We start from the raw sequence: 12152 nt of genomic DNA, 5'->3' as shown, positions 1-12152 counted from the left end.
CAGACCCTAATGACAGCTTGGATATCGAGAGAAAATATGTTGTGCATAAGTAAGCATTTGAGACATGCGACCACTCAGAAATCTAACATCAGTTGTCGAGGAGGGCAAAATGGACAAAATAATAAATTTTGACGGAATGAAAACTTTTAAAGTAGTATACGGAGTAGCAGGCTTTTATCCTGGAGAGGATGCTTGTAGACTACGTAGGGCTTACTATTTGCTATCAGACTTTATAATTTTTTGTGTTCTCCTCGCTACAGTTTATCAGCTTCTTACTCACCCTTCTGATCAAAAAGAGTCTTTGTCGGTCAGTCTTGTTGTGACCATTGCTTACTTGCTAACCCTCTACTACTCGTTGTGCTTTCGTCTGCAATACCAGAAGATTGTTGATATGAAAAAGATGCTGGAAGATGTAGCTACTTCTCTCTCGCTGGAGATAAACAAGGAAGCGGTTGTTAAATCAACTCGTCATGACGTTCGTTACCACAAGATCTACGTTATGTGTGGGCTGTTCACTGCGGTCATGTCAGCGATTCTGTTCTCCATCCAACCTTTGCTACGAAGCTTAGGGTTTTTCGGTAAAGACGGCCAGAAGGTGCTTCAGATCGACACCTGGTGTCCTTACGACTGTCACGCTGCAATAAAATTTGAAATTACAGTCTTCGTGCAGTTTGTTACTGTATTTTGGGTCGCAGTAAGATTCTTTGCAAATGATTCATTCTTCATGTTTGCAATAAAACTGAACATACAGTATTTCAAACTTTTGAAGAGCCTAGGAAAGAGTGTGCTAAGTCACATATCAGACATACAACTAGTTGGAGAACAAAAAGACAATACAGTATTGAAGGAAAATAATTTGAAAGTGCTTCAACCTCTTGATGGAAAAGAAATTAGATTTAAGAGGTCTTCAAGCATTCAGTATAACAAGTTGGAGTTGGATGAGAAATCAGAAAAAATGGCTAATGATAAATTAATTATTTTCATTAAAGAGCACCAGATTGTTTTAAGGTACAGTAAATACATCATCCGAGTTTTCAATAGGCTATTTTGTTTATAAACTATTTCATTTTTCTAATTTGTTGAGCACCCGTTCTTCAGTGGCGGCGATTAGGCTTGAGAGGTGGGGGGGCGAAATCTAGATTTATTGTTGATATAATTCTATTTTATAATTTTGATATGTATTCCTTATGAAAGTGGGGGGGCGACTGCCCCCCCTGGCCCCCCCTAAACGCCGCCTCTGCCGTTCTTCGTACGGGATTGGCGTATAAGTATCAAATGTTTATTGCAGTTATACTCAATCTCTGCGTTTTTAATGAGGCAGAACCCAATTTGAGAAGATTTGGTTCTTTTAATCTATGGTATGACTAGCTGTACCCGCGGGCTTTGCCCCGTTTAACTTCACAAGTGAGCTCGTTCGCATGGCTCAAACTACGTCCTGGTTGCAGTTCGTTCGCTACGCTCACTCACCTTTTGGTTGCAAATTGGCTGTAGTCAGAAATTTAAAAAAATAATAGTGCTGCACCCTGTTGGTAATCCTTGTAACTTTAATGCTATTGAACATCATAGAACAGAACCAACTTGTTTAATTGAAACAGCTGTTAAGAAATTCCTTTCCAGTATGAAAAATCATAAGGTTAACATGGGAAACTCCAGAGCCACTGGGGCGGAGCCCGAAAGCCCGATCAGAATAAAAACTACTTAGTTTTCCTATTTTATGCCCAAAGAATCGGCGTACCGAATTTCAGCCTCCTAGGTAAATGGGAAGTGGGAGAATTAGTGATGAGTGAGTGAGTGAGTCAGTCAGTGAGGGCTTTGCCTTTTATAGATTTAGATATTGTATAATACATCTACCATAGCCATTATAATTTTCTATCACTTCACCTAAACAATATAGAAAAGAGTAAATTACCAAATATTTGCACAATATCACAAATTATTTATAGATCAAAAATATAAGCATAACTGTAAAAATAAATCCTACATGGACGGTTCCCATCGTATATCACAATAAATTGTTTGTTACTGCTTGGTTCAAATTAGCTGTTGTCATAAATGAAAAACATTAATAGTGCTGCACCCTGTACATAAATCTCATAACTTTTTAATGCTATTAAATATCATAGAACCAACTTGTGTAGTTGAAACAGCTGGCAAAATTATTTAATTCCTTTTAGCGAATTTCCCATACAGGGAATATTAGCAAATTTTCCATACAGGGAATAAGCTATTACCGTAGTACTCATGGTAAGACCTGGACGCGGGACCGATTTTTTTTTGTTTTGAGGTCCCTAGAGGCCAAAATCACCATCCGTTCAAATTCATATATATATATATATATATTTATAAATAATTGAAAACATTATAAATACATTAGTACCCTTTTTAAATTCATTTTTAATTAATAAACGACATGTTTCGACACTTAGGTCATAGTCATGTTTACATTTACAAATACAATAACAAAAATAATGAAAGGAATAATATATTTATTTATTAACTATACATTTATATATATACTAGCTGTACCCGCGGGCTTTGCCCCGTTCAACTTCACAAGTGAGCTCGTTCGCATGGCTCAATCACGTCCTGGTTGATGTTCGTTCGCTACGCTCACTCAACTTTAGGTTGGAACTCGTTCGCTCCGCTCACTTACTTAGGCAAATGGAAATTCGCTTAGTCTGCAGGTTTGCTGCGGCGGGGGTATTTTTAAATGAATACTGGTTAACCAAAAAAAGAAAATTTCCAGAGCCACACTGGGGCGGGGCACAAAAAGATCTTTGAGATAAAGAGTGTATGTCTATATAATTGGGAACTTAAGCTATCACCATGCAAAATTTCAGCTCAATCCTACGAGTAGTTAATGCATGATTGAACTTCAAACAAACAAACAAACTAACAAACAAACATACAAACTTTCGGGACCGCGTCTCGTTGTCCCTCCGTCTAGTTGTACCTACGTCTACTTGTACCTCAAGGCCTAGGGACATCTAGTCGTAGGTACAACTAGACGTAGGTACAAGTAGACGGTGGCACACCCGACTAGTTGTACCTGCAGATTTTTAGGAGGTACAAATAGACGTAGGTACAAGTAGACGTAGGTACAACTAGACGTGTATCCCACCGACAAGTAGTATCACCTAGCTTGTACGGATGCGACCAGTTGTCCCTACGACTAGTGGTCCCTACGTCTAGTTGTACCTACGTCTAGTTGAACCTACGTCTAGTTGTACCTACGACTAGTTGTACCTACGCGTATTTTGCGTCCTTATAGTCTAGTTGTATCTATCCTTCAATTCGTTACCCTGTTTAATTGATTACTGCACGAGTACTTTTTAATAATACCCTTAATTAAATCAGAAACTGCAGTGTTCCGAGTCAATTGAGTATGATTGGCAAATATTTTTCACCGCACTACGATGTTTTAGTAGTTTTGCAGACGTTATTTGGAGGCTGAAAGCTACGCATTGCTGTCTAGGGTCGAAATGGCAGCTATAGTTGTAATCAAATTTTTCGAGTCCTAGTACAGAAAATCGCTTATTTAATTAAAACATTTATATATATTATTAAATATACAAGCAGTATATCCTTAATAAATTGCAATAGACCGCTGCCTAGCAATTATGTATTACTATTTTTGCTGATTCCTTTAACTATTTTTTCACATAACCTTAAAGTATTAGCATTGATTAGTGTGCATTTCTTATAGTTTACGGATTTCCCAATGAACAATGACCAATGAAGTTGAGGTCCAGGGGTTGAAAACTCATATACTCTCCGTGGCTAATACCATACAAAAACACAAACTCTGAATTTATTTAGGTTTAAGATAATTGTTTTAAGTTGTTGTTAAAGCTAGTTAATGTTAGTTTTCTATAGAAAGATAGAGTTTAAGTGGAAAAAACAATGATAGCAGATCTTGACAAGAAATAAGTAAAACCAAAGTGTAATATGGATAAGGACTGACCAAGGGACACAGTACATTGTTATCAAGAACAGGGTTTTCTCAATGAGCTGCAAACAAGCCAAATTCTCCTGGCTTTTGTAGCAAGTTGTTTATAAAAATTTTTGTAAGATTGTATGATTTCTAAAGAAATAAAATAAATCCCTTAAACTGGTGACAAGTTGAAGGGGAGATACAACTAGCCGTAGGTACAACTAGACGTAGGTACAAGTAGTCGTAGGTACAACTAGTCGTAGGTACAAATAGACGCAGACGTATGAGGTACAAGTAGACGGTGGCGTACCCGACTAGTTGTACCTGCAGATTTTTAAGAGAGACGTAGAGACAACTAGACGTAGGTACAACTAGACGTCCGCACCATCGTCAAGTTGTACCCACAGCTTTGGACGAGGTACAACTAGACGCCTGTCACCAAAATGCAGCAGGTACAACTAGACGCTGGTACAAGTAGACATCGACCCCAAACTTTCACATTTTTATAATATTAGTAAGATAAGAAGTAAGATTTCAAGAAATTCGCATGAGGTACCTATGTTTAGTTATTGTATTATTTTTCATAGGTAGGTAGTGCCGTGGTAATATTTTGTGTTAACTATTTAAATTCTTTTGTACAGATGTGCCAAGCTCACCTGTCAAGTGTATGGACCAGTGATGATGTTTTATCTTCTCAGCTTGATTGGTTTTTTAAGTGTTGGAGCCTTTGGGGTCATAAACGTGAGTAATTTATGAATATGGGTGAATAAATTTCTTTAGTGCTTTAAAATCAACAAAGCATTTTTAACAGTCTGTATAAACAAAGCCAATAAAAGATTATGTTTTTAGGTTTTTTAATAACCTCTTCTCAATCGCTTTAATATTCCTTCACAATACCTATGTGTGTGTAAACTATGTGGTTTGTTTTACATGGAATCTTAATGATTTTATCTAACCCATACCGATAGCCATAATGCTTATGAATGATAGACTGTCACTATTTGAAAAACATATAAAATCCGGCAAAGAAATAAGTATGCTGGTCATAGAACTCAGAATGAAGAAGTGGGGGATCTGGGGGTTGGCTCAGGTATCTCAATTTCACTAGCCCATAAGAGACCTCCCGTCCCGTATAGTTGACAGACAACCATCCCTGAGGAGAATCGATCCGGATAGTTGGGCAAGCTGCTCTGCTAATACAGAAAAGAACAACCATCATTGATTGCAGCTCCCAGACCTGTTAGTGTATGAACAACAATGAAAACTACAGTATAACCGAAAATTGATCTGCATATTTTTGGTTTTACTGAAGTTTCCTTTTTTTTCATACAAAAAAGGATGAGGAATATGAGCCAATGGTGGTTGTTCTTTTCTGCATTAGCAACTTGCTTTGTATTCTTCGATGTATGTTATTATACTGAAAAATACCTTTGCCCTAGAGCAGCTTCAATGACAGGTATCACCAAGAAAAAAAATATCTATTCCTTGTTCAACTTTACCAAACAAAACATCACTATACAATGCAGTACCTACGTACAGCAGTTTCTGATTTTTAGACTACTGGGTTTGAAGGTGTGCAGTCAGGATGGTTCTTTTCTACACATTATCAACCTGCACAGTATATTTTATTAAATATCTTATTATTTATTATTTTCATCACCAGTGGTTTGGACTGAAGAGGACCTTTGTCCTAGGGTAGTTTCATTGGACTATAAAAATCCCTAGGTATAAATAAAGCTTTTTATTTTGTTGACAGACGAATGGTTTTGAAGGTGTGCAGTCAGCGGCAGTTGTTCTCTTCAGCATTGTCAACCTGCTCTGTATGTTCTTCATGTCAGAAGCTGGAGATCAATTAGCCCTCCAGGTACTTATCAAGTGTGGTGCTAGTATCTTCTCTTCATTTCTGTCAAAAGTACCATTCAAAGATTCCTAACCTTGCAATAGTTTTAGAAAATTGAAAAAGGCTGAGGTAAGTTTATCCTAATCTGTCTGTATTTGCATTTTAGTCACTTTCATTGCTAAACTTATACTACCTATTAATTAAACTGAAAGATTAGTAACCATAAAAATGTTACTCCATCCTACATGCCCTAGAGGTATAGTTACGTATAGTACTTGACTTGTGTCCATACAATGAGCTAGAAAAAGTGGACCAATGGTGGAAATAATGATTATACTTCCATCATTTGGCATGGATTTGTTTTTTTTTTTTTTTTTTTGCATCACACTCATTGAATATGATGGATTGCAAAACATCTTATTGCTAAAGGGCAAAACGCTAAATTTGAAAAATTCATGAGTCTTTTCAGAGCCAACGATGTTATAAGATCTAATTCACTGCCGAACCGAAAAAGTACTTATTTTAGGAATACATTGATAACCAAAGGAATGGATAATCAGCTAACAGACTACCCAAGATAAGAGATCCAGGCACATATAAAGTTCACAACATAGTTAGTTTGATGTTTCATGTCAAATTCCCAACCTAACAGCCTTCAAAACTAGCACAGCTACCATTCTACAACTTTCTTCTGTAGAAGCCCTCTTTCAAGGACGAAATATCACACTAGTTGTGAACTTTTTGTGAGCTGTGAACTGCCTGGAACTCTTTCTTTTGTAATTCAGGCCCAGGCAGGGTTTGCATGTACTGGTAACACGCTATGGGCCTGAGAGATATTTGGATCCCTCTTCCCTTTCCTTGCGGGGAAAATTTATCTTCCTTTCACTACCAAAATACCTAAAATGGCCCTGGGCTCAGGCCCATTTACTAAAGCAACCCTGGTGTAGGCCTGATTGTAAGCTATGTACCTATTCCTTCTTCCTCAAGGTAATTCTAGAGTAATCTGAGTATAAGCATTAATTTTGTAACTTGTAAGACACTGAACTGGTGTCTCTCAATCTTTCAGAGTGGCAGTGTAGCAGCTCCCCTTGTCCATGGTCCGTGGTATGAATGTTCCCCTCAGTTCCGCAAAAGTTTGGTGCTGGTGCTACAGAGAGTCAACACCAGAGTACAGGCTTGTGTCATCGGAGTTCCCAGCATGCCACTCAGTTGTACAACCTTCACATGGGTAGGTTTAGCAGCTGTTAATCGCATTGAATCTGTCTTGGAGTGTTTAAGTAGACATCCTATCTCTTGAGCCTCGACTTATTATTAAGGGGGACCTTGCTGTCTAATGTGGACCAGCCACTTGGGGGTTTTCACTCCCAGACAAACCTCAAGAAACTTCACAATCTGTGAGCCTGATGACAGATCCCCTTGAAAATAGATTTGATTGAAAAATTAATTCAGACAAATGGAAATTTTCTTAGTCGGTAGGTTTGCTGTGCGGGGTTATTTTATTACTATGAGCACTACCACTCATCTTTTTCTTTTTTTTCTTTTTTTAAAAAATGAGGTTGGCGGCCTCTTTTAACCTTGCATTTGCCTGTCCACATAGACTAAGCGCCCGTGCGTGGATCGTTTACAGCAAAGCAAGGAGTGGTACTCAGATACCCTACCAATCTCTTCTTGTCTTAATGAATGGTATACCCACAGATTGTTATAATGTTTAAGTTCTTCTTGTCTCTTAGTTTTTCTACATACTATGATAGGCCTAGTTGATATTGAACATGTTAAGATATAGTTTACAATAATTTTCCCTTTCACTGATGAAATACTAAAACATAAGAAAGAAAACAATGTTCACACTGCTATTCATACGTATTTGTAAGTTTGCCTCATTTTACAATGTGTTATTGTTGGATCTTCTTTTCTTTTTACACCATAAACACTGTTTATATTTTAATACACCCACGACCGTCCTGTGCAAAGCATACTATTTGGATTCATCATGCTGTGTCTTAAAGTAGAAAATGCTTAGTTTAACTCTCTACACACAAACACTTGAATACCAACAGTTATTCTCAATTGATAACTCTCTGTAGTCAAGTTCTAACTCAAAGGGACAAAGTTGAGTGAGCCTTTCATGCGGTTTGCTAATATCTAAGCTTTATTTTTTTCTGATAATATAATGTGTTAGATTACATTAACATACAGTATGCTGTTTTAAACAAGTTATTTTTTCTACCAGGTAGGAATTGGTTATAAATATTTAGGGTATTTATACACCAATTAAAACTCCTTTAGGGAAAGGAGCGACTGTAGTTTGTGGCTTAATCAAACAAGTTACTTTTTTAATTTTTAAACTTGGTTACATAATTAGCAAAGGAATGGAATGTCCGAATCCCGGTATCATATGAATAGTCAAAGTTTACACTGATCTCAAAGGACTAAAAGGGTCTATTAAATATTTTTGAACAGCAGAATTATAGACGGACAATTAAATTTCTATGTCAGGTAAATCTGAGAGAAGGCACTCGTGTCGGTATTGAACCAAATTAACCAAAAGCTTTATAATACCTGCTTGAATAACTATTTCAATTGTTTTCAGGTCATCAAAACTTTGGTCTCTCTGTATCTCTTCATGGTGGAGGTGCAGGAAGTCAAGAAGGCTTGAAATTATGTCTAATATCTCTTGTACGAAAAAAAACCATTCTCAAGGCTTGATTTACACAATTTGAGTACACTTTTCACATTGCTCACAAATGATTAGAATGCATGTCTGTGTAAAATGTACTTTTAAAATTACCTTAAAGACTAAGTTTTTTGGACTACAAGTATTATTTCCTCAACGTAAAAAAGCAAAGTAAACAAATGTGAGAAGGAAATCACTCAACTCCACTTCAGGTTGTCTATTTAACCATTGACTTTATATCTCTACACATTTAACTCTTCTTGGATGTTCTTTTACACTACACACTCAACACGATACTCCACCTGTTTAGCAGCCTTTAGTCTGAAAAATAATAGTAAATTAACAGATAACAAAGTTATAACACTATAATTTTACTTTATTTACATTATTTATTTACTTTATTACTTTATTTGCTTTATTTTTATGATTTTACATACCATCGACGTCCATATAGCTGCTCCATAAGGGGAACTGGGTGTCTAGAGGAAAAGGAATAACTCCCTTTAAAAAGGGGATTCAGGGGTTCTCATATACAAATTGATGTACAAAATGGTAGAATTTTACACATTTGTGTAACTAAATTTTCTTTAAGTCAAGTACCTACCGTAAATTTATTTTATTTTTGCACTATATTTTAAAAATCTGATTAACTAGTCTGGCTAGTCTAATAAGGCTACCTAATGTAATCTTATAGGGAGGGGGGGGGGGCTCTCGAGCCCCGTATTGCTTATATTGATGGACGCCCATGCTTAAGTCCTAAACCATCAAGTCATGTTTCAATTGTAAACAGAATCTTTTAAAAAGGTCACCGTTGTTGTTGAATTTCAAGGGACAATGTACTAGTAATTATTACATGTTATTTTACATGTAATAGTCCAGGCGCCAAACGGGTTGAGTATGCACTGAAAGTCTGACAAAATTTGACTTTTGATTATTGTTGGGGACATCTAGTAGATGAAAAAAATCGATGATGTCGCATTTCTAGGGTGGTCACAACTCGGGGGGGAGGGGGGGAAGTTGCGCGGGTCATCAGTTTACGTTTCCGCGTCTAACTCACAAACGGTTAATGATAGAAAGGTGAATTAAGCGTCTATCTACGCCTAAATATATTATCCTTCAAAAAGGTTATGACAACCTTTCTTCTATCTCTTATACTTTAGGCGCTAATCAACATTTATTGCAAAAAACTAGATTTAAAAATAATTTAAAATGAAATATCGGAAATATTGCGCTTGTTTAGGGCATGTTACAAACTATTTATGGTTAGAAAAACTAACAAGTAGTACAACAGCACCAAGTTTAAAGAAATCTGTGCAAAAACAACAGAGCTACGTTAATTTCAGTAAGAGTAAACGTGGAAAATTCATAGTAGTATCGAGGCGCGCATGGATGCTACGTAGCCCACAATCAATATAGGTTTGATGTTGTAAGTAACTATGGGAAAGCTGAATTTTTCTATGCTGTTAGACCATGTTGAGATGATCATTTTCCCGAAAGTCAACACTCCTCCCCCCTTGTGCTTTCCTCTAACCCCCCTTTTTAGATAAATTTACAGCCTCTTAGCAATTAAGCTATAACTTTAAAACGGGTAAGGATAATAATGCAATCTTTTATTAATCATTTTGCGTTACGATAATCTACAAAAATAATTATTAGATAAATAAATATTTAAAAAGAATTATTATAGATTTCTGAAGAAGAAGAAGAAAATGTGTTCATTGTAATAAAATATCAATACAGTGTTTTTTTATTTAAATGCAAAGAACAATGGTCAAAGACCGTCTGTTTTGTGTTAGACACACTGATTTAAAAATATTTTAAAACAGTTTAAAAAAATTCTATGAATCACATACAATTATTCATGAAATAAACTGATTTCAACTACAGAATATACACAAATAGCACTACATAGTAATAAAGATCAGATAACAATTGAATGAATAATAAAATTTAAATGTAGCCTACTGAGAATCAGAATTTCTCTTGCAAACAGTTAATAATTCATAAAACAAACCTGTTACTTTTATAATTTACTTTGATAGATACTTAACAAATAATATTTTATAAATTTTTAAATTTCATAGATTTTTCCCATTTTTGTATTGATATCTCAATTCTTAAATTTAATAATTAAACTCCATTATCAATTCCCACCCTTTACTCCACGCCCCTTTGAGATAATTTCCAAGTGCCCACCAATCTTTGCCATTTAAAAATAAAAAAAAAACTCATATTCATTTAAATATAACTTGTTGGACCAAATTTGACGTATCTTTTTTTTTAATTGGACATTCTGCTATAAAAGGGTACACGTTTCATCCCGGTTGAGATTACATAGTGGACATACATACATTTTATTTTCCATATAGAGTTAACTTTTTATTAGACGACCCCCTTTGTTTGTAAAAAATGTTTTTAGGGATGGTTACGAATAAAAAAATATATCCACCATTTTCCAATATGGCCAACAACTTTGTTATTTCTTATGGAATACGCTGTATTTTAGTATTATTTTAGAATTTAAAAGCTATTTTTTTATTCGTGACATTTTTTCTCTAAACCTACCCCATTTAGGAGTTACAGCGTGTTATATCTAAAAGAAAGGCTTGTGGTGTACATTCGGCATCCTGTAGCTCATAAACGAGTAAGTTGAGAGAGAAAGTGCAAAGAATAAATAAGTCACATATAAGTCCTCGTTCAAAAACATATATAAAATACATTAAAAAATACTGATTTTGTTGTTTTAAAAATGGCCACCATTTTCAAAAACGGTAGCTTACTTTGATATTGGAACAATTTATTTTATAGTTTTTTTAAAATGTAGATGTGATTTGAAAACTTGTTTATTCTTTGTATTTTCGCTCTTGAACTTACTCGTTTATGAGCTACAGGATGCAGGATGTGCTCACAAACCATTTCTTCTTCGATGTAACTCCTAAACAAGTAGCTTTAGAGAAAAATGTCAAGAATAAAGAGGTTTAAAAATTGTGCGTTTACATTCTAAAACAATCATAAAATACAGGGTATTCCATAGGACTAACAAAGTTGTCAGCCATATTGGAAAATGGCGAACATATTTTTAACTAGTATATCACTATAGTCTGTATATGTACTGGATGAGCTACATAACGTTAATATAATCTATATAAAGCGGCAAATTCAAATACAAAAAACCATAATATACGTAATTTTTTTCATTGTTGCGGTGCACAAAAAAGCCAGAGTCCTGTACAATCAATATACTGTACTATCTATAACCACTATATGCAAACAAACTGTTAATAACTATGTATCATTTTAAAATGTAAACTATGCACCCCAAATGTTGTATCAAAACATTTTGTTGTGCAACCTCGTATAAAAAAATCGACAAAGAAAAGTTTCATAAATTAATCCGTAAAAAACATTTTTTTATGTTTATGATATTTTTTAACTATGAATATTTAGGATACCATGGTAAATACACTTTTTGTAGAATATCGTAACGCAAAATGATTAATAAAAGATTGCGTTATTATCCTTACCCGTTTTAAAGTTATAGCTTAATTTCTAAGAGACTGTACATTTATCTAAAAGGGGGGGTATAGGAAAGCACAAAGGGGTAGGAGTGGGGACTTTTGGGAAAATACTTATCTCAACATGGTCTAACAGCATAGAAAAATTCAGCTTTCCCATAGTTACTTACAACATCAAACCTATATTGA

General features: G+C 35.2%; 1 protein-coding gene across 2 annotated transcripts; it reads left to right on the top strand.

Annotated features, from left to right (window-relative positions):
* Positions 1 to 4585: 4585 nt before the first annotated feature.
* LOC128985237 (uncharacterized) lies at positions 4586 to 8642 on the top strand. Of its 2 annotated transcripts, XM_054404629.1 has the most exons (4): positions 4586 to 4675; positions 5691 to 5798; positions 6841 to 7002; positions 8365 to 8642. In XM_054404629.1, exons 1-4 carry the CDS (start codon positions 4613 to 4615, stop codon positions 8428 to 8430), a joined length of 399 nt encoding a protein of 132 aa, XP_054260604.1. In that variant the 5' UTR covers positions 4586 to 4612; the 3' UTR covers positions 8431 to 8642. The 2 variants fall into 2 exon arrangements, with proteins under 2 accessions (XP_054260604.1, XP_054260603.1); XM_054404628.1 differs by lacking the exon at positions 8365 to 8642 and having other exon boundaries at positions 6841 to 7354.
* Positions 8643 to 12152: the final 3510 nt, after the last annotated feature.

This window comes from Macrosteles quadrilineatus, unplaced genomic scaffold, assembly GCF_028750875.1.
Source record: "Macrosteles quadrilineatus isolate MER2022 unplaced genomic scaffold, UCM_ALF_1.0 Scaffold_2__2_contigs__length_208266976, whole genome shotgun sequence".
Lineage (NCBI taxonomy): Eukaryota > Metazoa > Arthropoda > Insecta > Hemiptera > Cicadellidae > Macrosteles > Macrosteles quadrilineatus.
This window is presented reverse-complemented; position numbering and strand designations above follow the sequence as displayed.

Excerpts from the sequence above, each read along its gene's own strand:
- LOC128985237 (XM_054404628.1), top strand. The coding sequence starts at position 4,613 with ATGATGTTTTATCTTCTCAGCTTGATTGGTTTTTTAAGTGTTGGAGCC. Across the intron at positions 4,676-5,690 it reads GAGCCTTTGGGGTCATAAAC|ACGAATGGTTTTGAAGGTGT; the intron begins GTGAGTAATTTA and ends TTTTGTTGACAG. Across the intron at positions 5,799-6,840 it reads GAGATCAATTAGCCCTCCAG|AGTGGCAGTGTAGCAGCTCC; the intron begins GTACTTATCAAG and ends TCAATCTTTCAG.